The 14887-nt window shown below is 41.9% G+C and overlaps 1 protein-coding gene across 4 annotated transcripts in view; it reads right to left on the bottom strand.

The window, feature by feature from the left end:
- Window positions 1–14887, bottom strand: part of si:dkey-229b18.3 (uncharacterized) — a 50698-nt gene that overhangs the window by 15267 nt on the left and 20544 nt on the right. For 3 of the 4 annotated variants that reach the window (XM_060833774.1, XM_060833773.1, XM_060833776.1), the window contains exons 5-6: window positions 11128–11349; window positions 1340–1464 (exon numbers count right to left, since the gene is read on the bottom strand). In XM_060833774.1, the coding sequence (XP_060689757.1) occupies window positions 1340–1464; window positions 11128–11349 (347 nt within the window). The remainder of the gene's footprint in view (window positions 1–1339; window positions 1465–11127; window positions 11350–14887) is intronic. The other variant, XM_060833775.1, reaches the window with a different exon arrangement.

The raw sequence follows: 14887 nt of genomic DNA, 5'->3' as shown, positions 1-14887 counted from the left end.
TGCCAAGAACAATCACTCACAACCCATCTCTGAAATTCAGTTATTGCATCCATGTTTGGATCTACGTGGTAATGAATTCAGTGGCTTGGGAGAATTCAAACTGAGCATCAGTGAGCAGGTTACTGTGGAAGTACTGCTCAATTGCACTATTACTTACCTCTTTCATCGCTGCTAATAATCAAGAGAAGGTTGACTGAGCAGTAATTTGCTTGACTGGATTCGTCCTATATTTTGGGGAGGACTTATTTGGGCAATTATCCACATTGACAGCTAGATACCCATATATAGCTATGCTAGAACAACTTGACTAGGGTTGCAACTAGTTCCAAAGCACTATTACTAGGGCTTTATGAGGAACCATACCATTTATAGTATTTGGTGCCTTCAGCTATATCTTGATATCATGCAGAATAAACTGAAGTGGCTGGAAACAAGCATCATTGATTCTGGGGACTTCAGAAGATCAAGATGGATCAGCTACTCTTCTCTTCTGTCTGAATATGGTAACAAATCAACCTTGTTTTTTTGCACTGATGTGCTAGGCTTCCCCTCAACTGTGGGCAGGTTTATTTGTAAGTTCTTTCCCTCCTGTTGGTTGTTAATTGTCCATCATTCACAAATGTGCTCAAACTGGTTGTGGCATCACTTACCTTTGTCTATCGCACACTGCAAGCCCTCCTGTTACTCCTATATGAACTAGTCTGCGTTTGGAAGTAGTAGATTTTGACAAATTACTCCATTAGTAGAAAAATCGAGTACTAGGAGATTGAAGATCATTAGTGGGTGAACCAATAGTGACATGAGAAAGAACTGTTTTATGCAGTAGCAGTTCGGATTTGGAGTGTAGTCCCCGAGTATGTAGTGGAGGCAGAAGTCCACTGTCATTTTTAAAAGGCAACTTCACAAGCATAAGAAAGTTTGCAAGGAAAGGGCAGAGAAGTTGAACAGGCTCATTTGAGTCTGGCATGTATATAGAGTTAAATTGACTTTTGTGCTGCAAGCATTTTATGATTCTAATTTTTTTGTTAACTGGAATTAATGCAAATTATTCAGCTTCATTTCACTGATAAGCAGAGAACTTGGAATGCTCTGACAATTATTCAAATAAAGGTGGAGATGTTTTGGGGGTTGTTTATTACAGGAAGCTAAAAGAAAATACAGTGTCTAACATGTTAGTAAAAGATTAGTTAGAAAACCTTGTAACTTATCAAGTTACATCTTTGTATTACATATTATTCACTAGCACTGTCCTTTTGTGGATAAACTTCGTTGTGACTTAATCTGACATAATGCAACTGTAGTCAGGAAAATGGTGAGAAATACTAATGAGAGCACTTACTTGGCCTGAAATGACTTTGATTTCTTTGAATCTGTCATACATTGTCTACATCTGTACAGCTTCTCATTATGACAGCGAAGATGAATTTGGACATTCTTCTGGCGAAAGAACGATTTATCACATAACTAAAAACAAACATTTTCCACATGTTACCATTTCAGAAATTGTAGGAGTAATTGACAAAACAAGACTTATGCTCCGATGTGATTTAAGATAATCAGGGCTGCTGGTCGACAGTAAGTGATAAAGCCCAAGTCTATTATAAAGGTATCTATGTTATAACAGAGAGCAATAACATATAATTTGATCAGCCCATGGAAAACAGCATGACAGAACCATATCAATTTGAATGATCTAGGTATTCATCTGATTGGAAAAATTAGTGACACTTGTTCAGGATAAGAGCTGAAGGCAAAATAAGTTCTAAAGAAACAAGAAAACGAGGATACGACTGCATATTTAAAAATGGACAATTTTTTTTAAATAAACGTGTTTAAAATAAAATACTATTTATCATGGTTTTAATACTTTAATTATCAGCTTAAAATTACAAAGCCATCCCATTGTTATGTAAAGTAGCACTTTTTAAAACATTGTGCGCATTCACTCATATTAATGCCCCTTCCTCATTTCCAAAACCTCCAAACTTTTGAACAGCTTCTTTACTATTTTTAAATTATACTGGGAATAACATTGAAATTGAGTCCTGCAAGTTGAGTTTCCCTTGAGTCATAGAGTCCTTCAGCACGGAGACAGACCCTTTGGTGCAAAATGGCCCATGATGACCAAAATATCCACCCTGCTAACCCCATGTCCCTACACTTGGCCCATATCCTTCTAATCCTTTCCGATCCATGTATTTGCCCAAACAGAGTCATAGATGCCTTTAAATGTTGTTAATGTACTTGCCTCAACCACTTCCACTGGTAGCTTATTCCATATGTGTACCACCCACTGTGTAAAAAAAGTTGCCCCTCAGGTTCCATTTTATTCTTTCCCCTTTAACCTTAAAGTGATGCCCTCTAGTCCTTGATTCCCCAACTCGAGGAAAAAGAGCGAACACATTCACCTTATCTGTGCCTCTCATGACCTTATACACCTCTGTAAAGGTCGCCCCTCAGTCTTCTACTCTCTAAAGAAAAAAATCCTAGCTTGTCCAACCTCTCCCTGTAACTCAGACCTTGAGTCCTTTCAGACGTCCTGAACAACCACAACAGAACTTGCCCAAATTCTATACTCAATACCTTGACTGATGAAGGCCAGTGTGCCAAAACCTTTCTTCACTGCCCTACCTGTGACTCCACTTTTAGAGAACTGTGAACCTGAACTCCAAGGTCCCTCTGTTCCACTACACTCCTTAATGCCCTATCATTCACCATGAATCTCCCACCTTGATTTGACTTTCCAAAATGCAAGATGTCACACTTATCTAAATTAAGCTCCATTTGCCATTTCTCAGCCCACTTCCCCAGCTGATCAAGGTCCTGCTGCAATTTCTGATAATCTTCCTCACTGTCCATGATATCACCTATTTTAGTGTCATCTGCAAAGTTATTAACCGCACTTTGTACATTTTCAACCAAATCATTGATATAGATAACAAATAGTAATGGGCCCAACACCAACCCAAGGCACTTCACAGGCTGATAAGCATCCTTCCACTATTATCCTCTGCTTCTTACCATCAAACCAAGTTTGTATCCAACTTGCCAGCCTGCCTCAGATCAGTGCGATCTAACCTTTCAGAGCAGCCTACCATGTGGAACCTTATTAAAGGCCTTACTGAGATCCGTATAGACTACATCTATTGTCATGCTCTCATCAACCTTTCTGGTCATCTCAAAGAACTAAAACTTGCGAGGCATGATCTCCCACTCTCAAAGCCATGCTGACTACTCCTAGTGAAACCGTTTTTCCAAATGTATGTATATCTTATCTCTCAGAATCTTCTTAAGCAACTTATCCACCACAAATGTTAAGCTTACTGGTCTATAGTTCCCAGGTTTTTCTTTGAAGCCCTTCTTGAATAATGGTACAACATTTGCTACCCTCCAGTCTTCCAGGACTTCAGCCATGGCTAATGATGATGCAAATCTATCAGCTCGGGCCCCGTACAATTTCTTCCCTAGCTTCTTGCAGTGTTCTTGGATATATCTGGTCAGGACCAAGAGATTTATCCACCTTCATACATTCTAATGCATCCAACACCACCTCTACTGTGATATAGACTATCTCCACGATATGACCACTAACTTCCCCAAGTTCTCAAGTATTTCTCCATGGTAAACACAGAGGAGAAATATTTATTGAGAACCTCACCTATCTCCTGCAGTTCTACACATACATGTCCACTTTGGTCCTTGAGGGGCCCTTCTTCATTGGCTGCTCTAGATGTGAGAATATTTCTATGTCACACCAAAGTGAATTGTAATAATAGAGTAAGGTGGAATTTTAACACTTTGTGGATAAGTGCGAGTTCCATTGAGTTTTTTGGAGGGACTCAGGTCCAACTAGATTTATTCTCCTGATTTTATCAACATGAACAGCCTATCCCATTTGTTATCCCCAATTCTCTATTTTACCACATGCCATTCCCTGAACAATTGGCTCCTCAGCAAATATCAGTGGAAAGACCAGCATCCCTTGTGCCCAGATCATTTTTAAAATCCCGTTATGCAGCCAGACAAGCACCGTCAACTGTTAGCTGCCCTGCACAGTTCCTAACATTTGCCTGACATGGTAGGCAGGTGTCCAGCTTTGTAGGCTGGGACCTGGGCAGATTACAAACCAGCAGTGGAGGCCACAGCACCAGACTATGCCAGCTTGATCTAATGTTGCCATCCAGGTTAGAGCAGTCTTAGCCACCTGGAGGAAGGCCCAGCGCTGTAGGGAAGCTCAATGTCCTTCATCATTCTGCCAGCATAAATGTTGCCAGCTTCTTGCCAATACCTTACTTTTTATTAATTCACAGAATGTAGCCAATACTAGCATCTACTGACTATCCCTTACTGCCCTTGAAAAGATGGTAGTGAGCTATCTTCTTGAACCACTGCAATCCATTCAGCATAGGTAAATCCACAATGCCATTAGGAAGTGATATATTTCAGAGTCTGGATGTTGAGTGTCTTGGAGGGTACTTGCAGGTGGTGGTGTTCCCATACATACCTTCACCTTCTGAATGGTAGTAGTTATGGATTTGGAAGGTCATGTCTTAGCAGCCTTGGTGAGTTTCTGCAGTTAATCTTTCAAATGATGCACATTGCCGTTCCTGAGTGTCAGTGGTGGAAGCATGGGATCATGGTATCAATTAAGTTGGCTGCTCTGTTATAGATGGTATCAAGTTTGTTGGACCCACACACAGCCTGGCATGTGGGGTGTGTGATGACACTTGTCCTTTAACAAGATCATGTTGTCCTTGTTTTTTTTCCAGAGTGGTCGTAAATACAAAAGATTCCAAAATGTCTGGGTTTATCTTCTTGAAGAAGCTTTTAAACAAACATTTGTACAATGAAAGAGGAGTGGCCATTTCTCCCAGCTCAGCTTTTGTTTGGTTTGGTTTTAGCAAGCAGTCGGTTTTTTGAGGCTGCTGGTCAAAGAAACAGTTCCGTGGAAGTGTGTGTTCCAGGCTGAATCCTCTGGCATCTCCCTCTCTTGTAAGACCATGTTGGATTTTAACTTTTTTTGCTAAGGGTGTTTATGGAAATTGTTGCTGGAATTTGGACCAACATCATTAAGTTGGAAAGTCTGTTGGGTTTAAGTTATTCTGTATTGTGCTCTCTTTTGATTGTGTTTCATTTGGTACTCTGTTAAAAAAAATTCTGTTCTGTTTAAAATGGAGGGATTTTGACCAGCTGCATCACTCCTGGAATATCCACAGTACACCTGGTCAAAACAACAAAAGTTAGGGTCCAAGCTACCTACTTGAAATGTTTTGAGGGGGGTTTGGCCTGGTCCATAACCGTATTCTATCACATTCCTCACTTGTGCTTGTAGATGGAGTTACTCCTAGATGGTGGACAGACGTTTGGGGAGTCAGGAGGAGAGATCCTTGCTGCAAAACTCAGACTCTGATCTGCTCTTGTTCCACTGTATTTATATGGCTAGTCTAGTTCATCTGGTGAATGATCATCCCCCATTTGGGGTGGCACGGTGGCTCAGCAGTTAGCACTGCTGCCTCACAGCGCCAGGGTCACAGGTTCGATTCCAGGTTGGGCGACTGTCTGCATGGAGTTTGCACATTCTCCCGTGTCTGCGTGGATTTCCTCTGGGTGCTCCGGTTTCCTCCCACAGTCCAAACATGTGCAAGTCAGGTGAATTGGCTTTGCTAAATTGCCCATAGTGTCAGGTACATTAGTGGGAGGGAAATGGGTCTGGTTGGGTTACTCTTCAGAGGGTCGGTATGGACTGGTTGGGCTGAAGGGCCTGTTTCCACACTGTAGGGAATCTAATCTAACCCCCAAGGCGTTACTAGTGTGAAATTCAATGATGGTGATAAAATTGAATTGAGGAATTGCTAATGCTGCTGAACTTTACGCAGTCATCAGCAAACATTTCCACTTCTGGACTGTATGCTGGACGGAAAGTCATTGAAGTCCTCGTTGGGATGAGGACAGTATGCTGAGGAACTTCTGCAGAGATGTCCTGCAGCTGAGGTGACTGATGTCTGACCACCAGATATCAGTGCAATCAGCGGAGAATTTTCCCCAATTCTATTTGACTCTGGATTTGCTAGAATTTCTTGATGCCACACTTGGTCAAATGTGACCCTGACGTTAAGGGCAATCATTCTCACCTCACCATCTGGTACCGTACCCTCCTCCCACCAAGGTTTTATCACTCACACAACAACATTTTCTCTCACTCACTCCAACGACCTCAACCATGATAACATTAACCCTGCATGCTCTCTGCCCAAGACACCTTCCCACTGCAGCAAAAGTAACAGTTGTTTCATTCACTATCATTCTCTGTAATACCTGCCTCGGTCTCTGATTGCAGGAGGTAAACAGCCCACAAAAGGACAAGCAGACTCAAGATGGGTGTTGAGCTGCTTGACATTAGGCTCCTCATCCCTTTGGTGGAGCACATCCTGAATGTGTGCTCCAGTGGCTAACAGACCATGCTGAAGCTCCTGGGCTGGTACCAGAGACTGTCATCAACTTACTGTGCCAAGATCTCCTGAACAAAGTCTATGCCTTGACCAAGGTCTGCTGACAAACATGATAAGCTTCTTGCCTAAGTGTCTGTGCAAAGCAAGACAGAAATATGTGACAAAACAAAGAACTGTGATGCTGAAGACACAAAACAAAAATGATGTTGAATAAATTAAGTTGGGCTGGCAGCATCTGTGGAAAGAGAAACATGACTTGGAGGTGTGGGGGTGGGTAACAAACAGAGGAAGGTGTTTGTGCACTGAGATTGGGTAACCTTAATATCGAGTCCTAAGGGCTGCAAGGTACTGAGGCAGAAGATAAGGTATCTCCCTCCAGCTGGCATTGAGCTTTAGTGGAACACTGCAGCAGGCCCAAAACAGAAAGGTGGCACAGAAACATGAAGAAGCATTCAAGTGGAAGGAAGCTGGAAGCTAAGGGTCATTTTTATGCACCAAGTAGAGATATTCTGCAAAACAATCATGTAGACCAGGTTTCATCGCCCCACGGTAGAGGAATCCCCATTGTGAGCAGAGAGTATAGTGGACTAGGTGGAATGAACTGCAAATAATACCTTGCTTCACCTGTAAGGTGTTTTTGGGCCTGGGATAGTAAGGAGGGAGTTGGTAAAAAGGCATGTGCTACACTTCTGGTGATTGCCTAGGAAGGTGACAATGGCAGTGTAGGGTGGTGTTGGAGTGGAAGAGTGGAGGATCAGGGTGTCCCAGAAGGAATTGCTTCTGTGGAATGTTGACAGGAGAGGCAAGGCCAATGTGTCTCTGGTGATGGCATCCAAGTGAAGGTGGCAGAAATGGTAGTTTATGATCTTTAAGATGTGGAGTGGGAAGTAAGAACAAGGAAGACCCTATCACTGTTGTGGAAGGAAAGGGAAGGGAAGGAATGAGGGCAGAAGTGCAGGAAATGGTCAGGCACACAGAGTTCTGTTAACAACAGTAGCAGAGAATTCTAGGTTGAGGAAAAAGGTGGACATGTCTGAGGACCCTTGTGGAAGGTGACAGCATCAGAACTATTGATGGAGAAACTTGGAGTGTGGAATGGAATCTTTATAGAAAGCAAGGTGAGCAAATATAGTCTAGGTAACTGTAGGAGTTAACTGGTTTGTAATGGATGTTGGTGGCCAACCTATCCCCATAAATGGAAACAGGCATATCAAGGAAGGGAAGGGTGGAGTCAGAGATGGACTGGAGAAGGTGAGAGAAAGGTGAAAATTGGGAGCAGAATTGATGAATTTGCTTTCAATTTCAGACAAGAGAGAGATGACATTGATCAATGAAAGAAAGTTGTTGATAGGGACCCAAGTCAGAGTAACAAGGAATGTTCCACATATTCCAATAAAGAGAGGGAATTAACTGGTGCTCATTTGGGTACCCATAGCCACATTTTTGACCTGAGGGAAGTGAGAGAAGTCAAAGGAGAAATTGTTCAAAGTGATGAAAAGCTCAATCAGGCAGAGGAAGGTGGTGTGGATGTAGAGTTTTAAGGTCTCTTTTCAAAGAAGCACCTAGTCCTTCCTGATGAGAGAGAGGTGCATAGAGGGATTGTATGTCCATGGTGAAGAGGAGGCAGCTGCTGCCAATAAACTAGATTTTTTGGAACCAACGCACTTCTGATCAAGGATCGCTGGACTTGAAGTGATAAGCTGGTTTTTCTCTCTCCAGATGCTACCAAACCTGCTCAGTTTCTCCAGCACTTTATGCTTTTGTTTCAGAGTAACGAGTTGGGTATCTCTGGCTGAAAGGTAAAATACACAAAGGCAAAGCAGGGATGCTGAGAGCATCCAGGTAGGTCCAGAGTGAGTGCTTGACATCAAATAAAATCAAGTGCAGCATGGTACAGTCCAAAAGCTGGGTGCATTTCCTTGAGAGCACAGCATCCTTTCCTTACAAAGACAGTTGCTAGTGCAGCCCACAAACAGCAGTGAAGTGCAAAGGCATCCTGTAAATGGATCAGAGATTTGCCAAGAGGGATCCTAAGATGTTCATGCTTGTTAAATGCCAATGTCCATGGATGTAGACTGATGCATGGCTAATGCCTATGGAGCACACCCAGTGTCCGCCATACAGGCACTTTGGAACAAACAGGAAGATGAAGTCACCAGATGCCCACTCTGATTTCCACTCCGAGGTTTCTTGACATCTTGCTTTTTTGGTACGTTTGGTAAGAGAGGAAGCTGACTGTTAAATTAGGTGAATTGGACCATAAGCAAGGCATTTAACAGGCCATAATCCACCTTGTTAAGTTTCAAGTGACCAGCAAGAAACTCCCCTGCTCATTGAAAGCATAAAAGATACTCTTTCAGGATGTCTCATCCGAGTCAGCCACAAATCTCATTATTGCTCAAGTCACTCAGTCCCTTATAAGATTCTACTCTTGGCCACCAGCTGTGATGCAGATTTCCATGGCAACCATATTATCACTCTTTTAAAAAGTGAGAGAGTGGTGTATGCAAATGTTCTGCATTCATGTGTTTGAATCCCACCATGGCTGGTGGAATTCAATAAAATCTGGAATGAAAAGTCAATGGTGATCATGTAACCACTGTTGATGTCAAAAAAAAATCCATCTGGTTCACTCATGTCATTTAGGGGTGGAAACCTGCTGTCCTTATCTGGTCTGACCTACCTGTGACTCCAAACCCACAGTAATGTGGTGATCTTTAAGTGGCTCTGGGAAATTAGAGAAAAGAAATAAACGATCACCTTTATGGGGAGTCAGGATTTGGTAAGACTGGTCCAAAGTCCCATAACAGAACAACTTCAAGATAACCCAATGAATAACTTCAGTGTAGCCTATGGCCTAGTAGTATTATCACTAAACTATTAGCCCTGTGAGCCAGATAACATATTTTTGTCCATATTAAAGAGGAGGAAGTGCTGGGTGTCTTGAGGTAAAGGTGGATAAATCCCCAGAAACTGACCAGGTGTACCAGAGAACACTCTGGGAAGCTAGAGAAATGATTGCTGGGCCTCTTGCTGAGATAATTGTATCATCAAAAGTCACAGGTGAGGTGCCGGAAGACTGGAGAGGTTGGCTAACGTGGTGCCACTGTTTAAGAAGGGTGGTAAGGACAAACCAAAAAACTATAGACCAGTGAGCCTGACGTCGGGCAAGTTGTTGGAGGGAATCCTGAGGGACAGGATGTACATGTATTTGGAAAGGCAAGGACTGATTAGGGATAGTCAACATGGCTTTGTGCGTGGAAAATCATGTCTCACAAACTTGACTGAGTTTTTTGAAGAAGTAACAAAGAGGATTGATGAGGGCAGAGCAGTAGATAAGATCTATATGGACTTCAGTAAGACATTTGACAAGGTCCCTCGTGGGAGACTGATTAGTAAGGTTAGATCTCATGGAATACAGGGAGAACTAGCCATTTGGATACAGAACTGGCACAAAGACAGAGGGTGGTGGTGGAGGAGGGTTGTTCTTCAGACTGGTGGCCTGTGACCAGTGGAGTGCCACAAGGATTGGTGCTGGGTCCTCTACTTTTTGTTATTTACATAAATGATTTGGATGCGAGCATAAGAGGTACAGTTGGTAAGTTTGTAGATGACACCAAAATTGGAGGTGTAGTGGACAGCGAAGAAAGTTACCTCAGATTACACCAGGATCTTGACCAGAGGGGCCAATACGCTGAGAAGTGGCAGATGGAGTTTAATTTAGTTAATTGCGAGATGCTGCGTTTTGGGAAAGCAAATCTTAGCAGGACTTATACACTTAATGGTAAGATCCTAGGGAATGTTGCTGAACAAAGACCTTGGAATGCAGGTTCATAACTCCTTGAACGTAGAGTCGCAGGTAGATAGGATAGTGAAGAAGGCGTTTGGTATGCTTTCCTTTTTGGTCAGAGTATTGAGTACAGAAGTTGGGAGGTCATGTTGCAGCTGTACAGGACATTGGTTAGGCCACTGTTAGAATATAGCGTGCAATTCCCATCTTATCAGAAAGATGTTGTGAAACTTGAAAGGGTTCAGAAAAGATTTACAAGGATGTTGCCAGGGTTGGAGGTTTTGAGCTATAGGAAGAGGCTGAACAGGCTAGAGCTGTTTTCCCTGGAGTGTCGGAGGCTGAGGGGTGACCTTATAGAGGTTTACAAAATTATGAGGGGCATGGATAGGGTAAATAGGCAATGTCTTTTCCCTGGGGTCAGGGAGTCCAGAACTAGAGGGTATAGGTTTAGGGTGAGAGGGGAAAGATATAAAAGAGACCCACGGGGCAATGTTTTCACACAGAGGGTGGTACGTGTATGGAATGAGCTGCCAGAGGATGTGGTGGAGACTGGTACAATTGCAACATTTAAGAGGCATTTGGATGGGTATATGAATAGGAAGGGTTTGGAGGGATATAGGCTGGGTACTAGGTGGGACTAGATTGGGATGGGATATCTGATCAGCATGGACGAGTTGGACCGAAGGGTCTCTTTCCATGCTGTACATCTCTATGACCTCTAAAACATAGTGCAAGTGTTCATATGATCAAAAATTTTCCTGAGGCCTCACTTCTTGCATTCGGGGAAATGCTTGCGATTCAAATGCTTCCACGTTGCCCACCCTTAAAAAAGCAAACATGTTTACTAATCACATTTAAACAAATACAGACAGCAGCTTCTGTACTTACCAGACACTGCCAGCTCTTGCCCTTAATATGTTTCATTCTGTGCACAAACAGCGAGTCACAATTTATAAACGTTGTGCTACATTCATAGCAGGTATGAGATTCTGAAACTTTGGTCTTTTTAACTTTTTCTCCAGTTACTGATTTTCTTCTTCTTGTTAGTTTTAATGTTGCATTAATTTTTGGTTGCATTTTCTTCAGGATTTGTGCAGCTCCACGCAAGTTCTAAAGAATATAAAGCCATAGTGTTACATATGATTGCATGGGCTTAGTGTCCCCAGAGATTAAATTACGTAGCCATTCATCAATGTGCTATGTTACAAGATTCAACATTTCACTTTACAAGTAGCACTTCACAATGAAACTAAAGACACAAATTGTAAACTTTCAGAATCATACAGCGTAAAAATAGACCAATTGGTTCAAATTGTCCATGCTGACAATGTTTCCTAAATTGAACAAGTCCCATTTGCCGGTGTTTGGCCCATATCCCTCTAAACCATTACTATCCATGCACCTGCCCAAATGTACTTTAACTGTTACAATTGTACCTGCTTCCATTTCCTCTATCAGCTTAGTCCACACATGCATCACCTCTGTGCAAAAATGTTGCCCCTTAGGTCCCTTTTAAATCTTTCCCCTCTCTCCTTAAACCCCTATCCTCTAGTTTTGGACTCCCTTACCCTGGGGAAAAAAGAAAATCACCTTATCTATGCCCATCATGATTTTATATATCTCTACAAGGTCACCCTTCAACCTCCTACACTCAAGGGAGAATTATCTTAGCCTATCCAACTCTCCATATAACTCAAACTTGTAAATCCTTTTTGTACCCTTCCAGTTTAACAACATCCTTCCTATAGCTAGGTGACCAGAATTGTACACAGTACTCCAAACGTGGACTGACCAAAGTCGTGTACAGCATAACACGATGCCCCAGCTCAATGCTCTGACCAAAGACGGCAAGAGTGTCAAATGCCTTCTTCTCTGCCCCATCTACACGTGACGCCACTTTCAAGGAACCATGTACCTGTATCTAGGTTTTTCTGTTTGACAACATTCTCCAGTGCCCAACCCTTAACTGTACAAGGTGTGCCCTGGTTTGTCTTACCAAAATGCAACACCTTACATTAATTTAAATTAACTGCCATTCCTCAGCCCACAGACCCAGTTGACCAAAATCCCACTGTACTTCTAAATAATAATCTTCACTGTTCACTATACCACCAATTTCAGTGTCATTTGCAAACATATTGACCATTCCTCCTTTATTCTTATCTAAATTATTTATATAAATGACGGATCGTGGAGCCAACATCCATCCTTGTGGCACATCGTTGGTCACAGTTCTCCAGTCTGAATACCATCACCTTCTGCCTCCTATTGCCAAGCCAATTCTGCATCCAATTTGATAGCTCTCCCCGGATCCCATGTTATCCAACCCTACTAACCAGTTTACCTTGTCAAAGGCCTTGCTAAAGTCCATGTAGACAACATCTATCTATCTGCCTTCATCTATGTTCTTGGTCACTTCTTCAACTAACTGTTAGATTTTTGAGATGAATTCCCATGCACAAAGTCATGCTGACTATCCCTAACCCTTGCCTTTCAAATGTAAATAGATCCTGTCTCTCAGCATTCCCTCCAACAACTTACCCACCACAGTTATTAGGCTCGCTGATCTATAGTTCCCTGACTTTTATTTGCAGCATTTTATTAAATAATGGTATGACAAAATTATGTTGCCAGTTCCAGATTATGTATTTGCATACACAACACATTTTTCCATAATACCTCAGTACCAGCTTTATGCTGCTATTGGAGTGTACATTTGGGCTTCAGTATAAGTTATAATCTGCTAATCAGGTCACGTTGCCATTTTGCGCATCCAGCTAAAAAGAAATTTAAAAGAGTTTTATACAAGATTTGTATATTAATAGCAATCTAGGTTTGTTCAATATATTGCATCAGTTAATCTCACTATGATCTTTTGCTATATATTCGGGTCCTAAGATCTTACCTACTTGCTACCTGATGACGGAGCAGCACTCCGAAAGCTTGTACTTCCAAATAAACCTGTTGGATTATAGCCTGGTGTCATGTGATTTTTAACTTGATATAATCATAGCAATGGTTGAAGCCATGATTGCTTTACCTGGTGTTAAACATATTCCCTGAGTGGTTTAACTCTGCATGAATGGTCAGCTATATTGCACATACATGATGGCAGAATCTAAATTCCAGCTAAGCCCTATACATGGGCCAAGACAGCTGCTTACAGTATTCAAATTCAACAAGTAGCACACCTGCCATTAAGAAGCATAAAAGATAAGTAGTGCTACATGCTAGAAAGATGCACAGTAATTGGCTGCAATTATTTTCCAGGAAGTTCTTCATATAGACCATTGCATATTTACTTTAGGATTTAATATCCTCAAGGCAGTAATAAATATGAAAGGAACAAAACCAAACTCCCTGCTCTGCTTTTGCTGGTTTTCTATTAGAATTTAGGGTGGTCAAGAACAATTTTACAATGTCCACATCTGATTAGCATTGCATCAGAGGTTATTATAATGCTGGGGAGTTGAACCTAATATTTCTCACCTGCCGCCAAGCAGGCTCAAGGTCTAAAGGATTGGACTAGATCATCAACTTTGATGTTTTTGACTAGGGAGTTCAAAAGTATATTATTGAGGACACACTAGCTAATTTAGCACATAACAGCTAAAATCATTATGGCCCTCATCATCAGCTGGACTGCCAATTTCCAATAACATCACAACATTAACCCTGCATCAGCTACTCTGCTGAGGAACATTCCTTCATTGATCTCCCACATTCTATCCTCCATAGACTTTGTCACTGAGAACTCAGCTGTCTGTATCTTTGCAAGGGACTGCCACTCTTATATTTGCTGACCTACATCGGTTCCTGGTTAATTAACACCTCAATTTTAAAACTCTCATTCTTCTTTTCAGAACCCTACTTGGTGTCATTGTTCCTTTCTTTGTAATCTCTTTCCAGTCCATAGATCATATTGGTGTGGCAGGTTGAATCTGGATCTCTAATTGCGCTATCCCCTGTAAAGTATACTTTTAGCTAGCTTAAGTTCTAAAATTCCCTCCCAAAACTTTCCAACCTCTACTCTCCTTGAAAGCATTCTATGAAAATTACCTCATCTACACTAATATATTATAATGCCTGGTATCAAATTTTGCTTCATAATGCTCTTGTAAGCCACCTTGAAATGTTTTATGGTAAAGGTGCAAGACAAACAAGTTGGTTTTTTTTATTAAGTCACTGGTGGCAAGTGGCTGTTACTGGCCAGGACAGCCTTTACTGCCCATCTCAGGCTGCCCTTGAGAAGGTCTTCTTCAACTGCTGTAGTTTGACTCTCAATCCCAGCCAATTACTGTGAGTTTGACCTAGCAACAGTGAAGGAACACCAAAATAATTTCCAAGTCAGGATGGTGAGTGGCTTGAAGGGGAACTTGCCTATGGGTGTTCACACGTACCTTCCATCTTTGTTCTTCTAGAAAGAAGTGGTTCTGGGTTTAGAAGTGGCTGGCTAAGGATCTTTGGTGAATTCCTGCAGTGCATCATGTAGATAGTATAGATTGTTGCTACAGTGTGTCAGTGATGGAGGAAATGTATGTTATGCTTGTGGTACCAAACAAGCAGGCTGTTTTGTCCTGGATGGTGTCAAACCTGAGTGTTCTTGGAACTACACCCATCCAGGAAAATTGGGAGTATTCCATCACAC

Source organism: Hemiscyllium ocellatum, chromosome 12, assembly GCF_020745735.1.
Source record: "Hemiscyllium ocellatum isolate sHemOce1 chromosome 12, sHemOce1.pat.X.cur, whole genome shotgun sequence".
In the NCBI taxonomy this organism is placed as follows: Eukaryota; Metazoa; Chordata; class Chondrichthyes; order Orectolobiformes; family Hemiscylliidae; genus Hemiscyllium; species Hemiscyllium ocellatum.
This window is presented reverse-complemented; position numbering and strand designations above follow the sequence as displayed.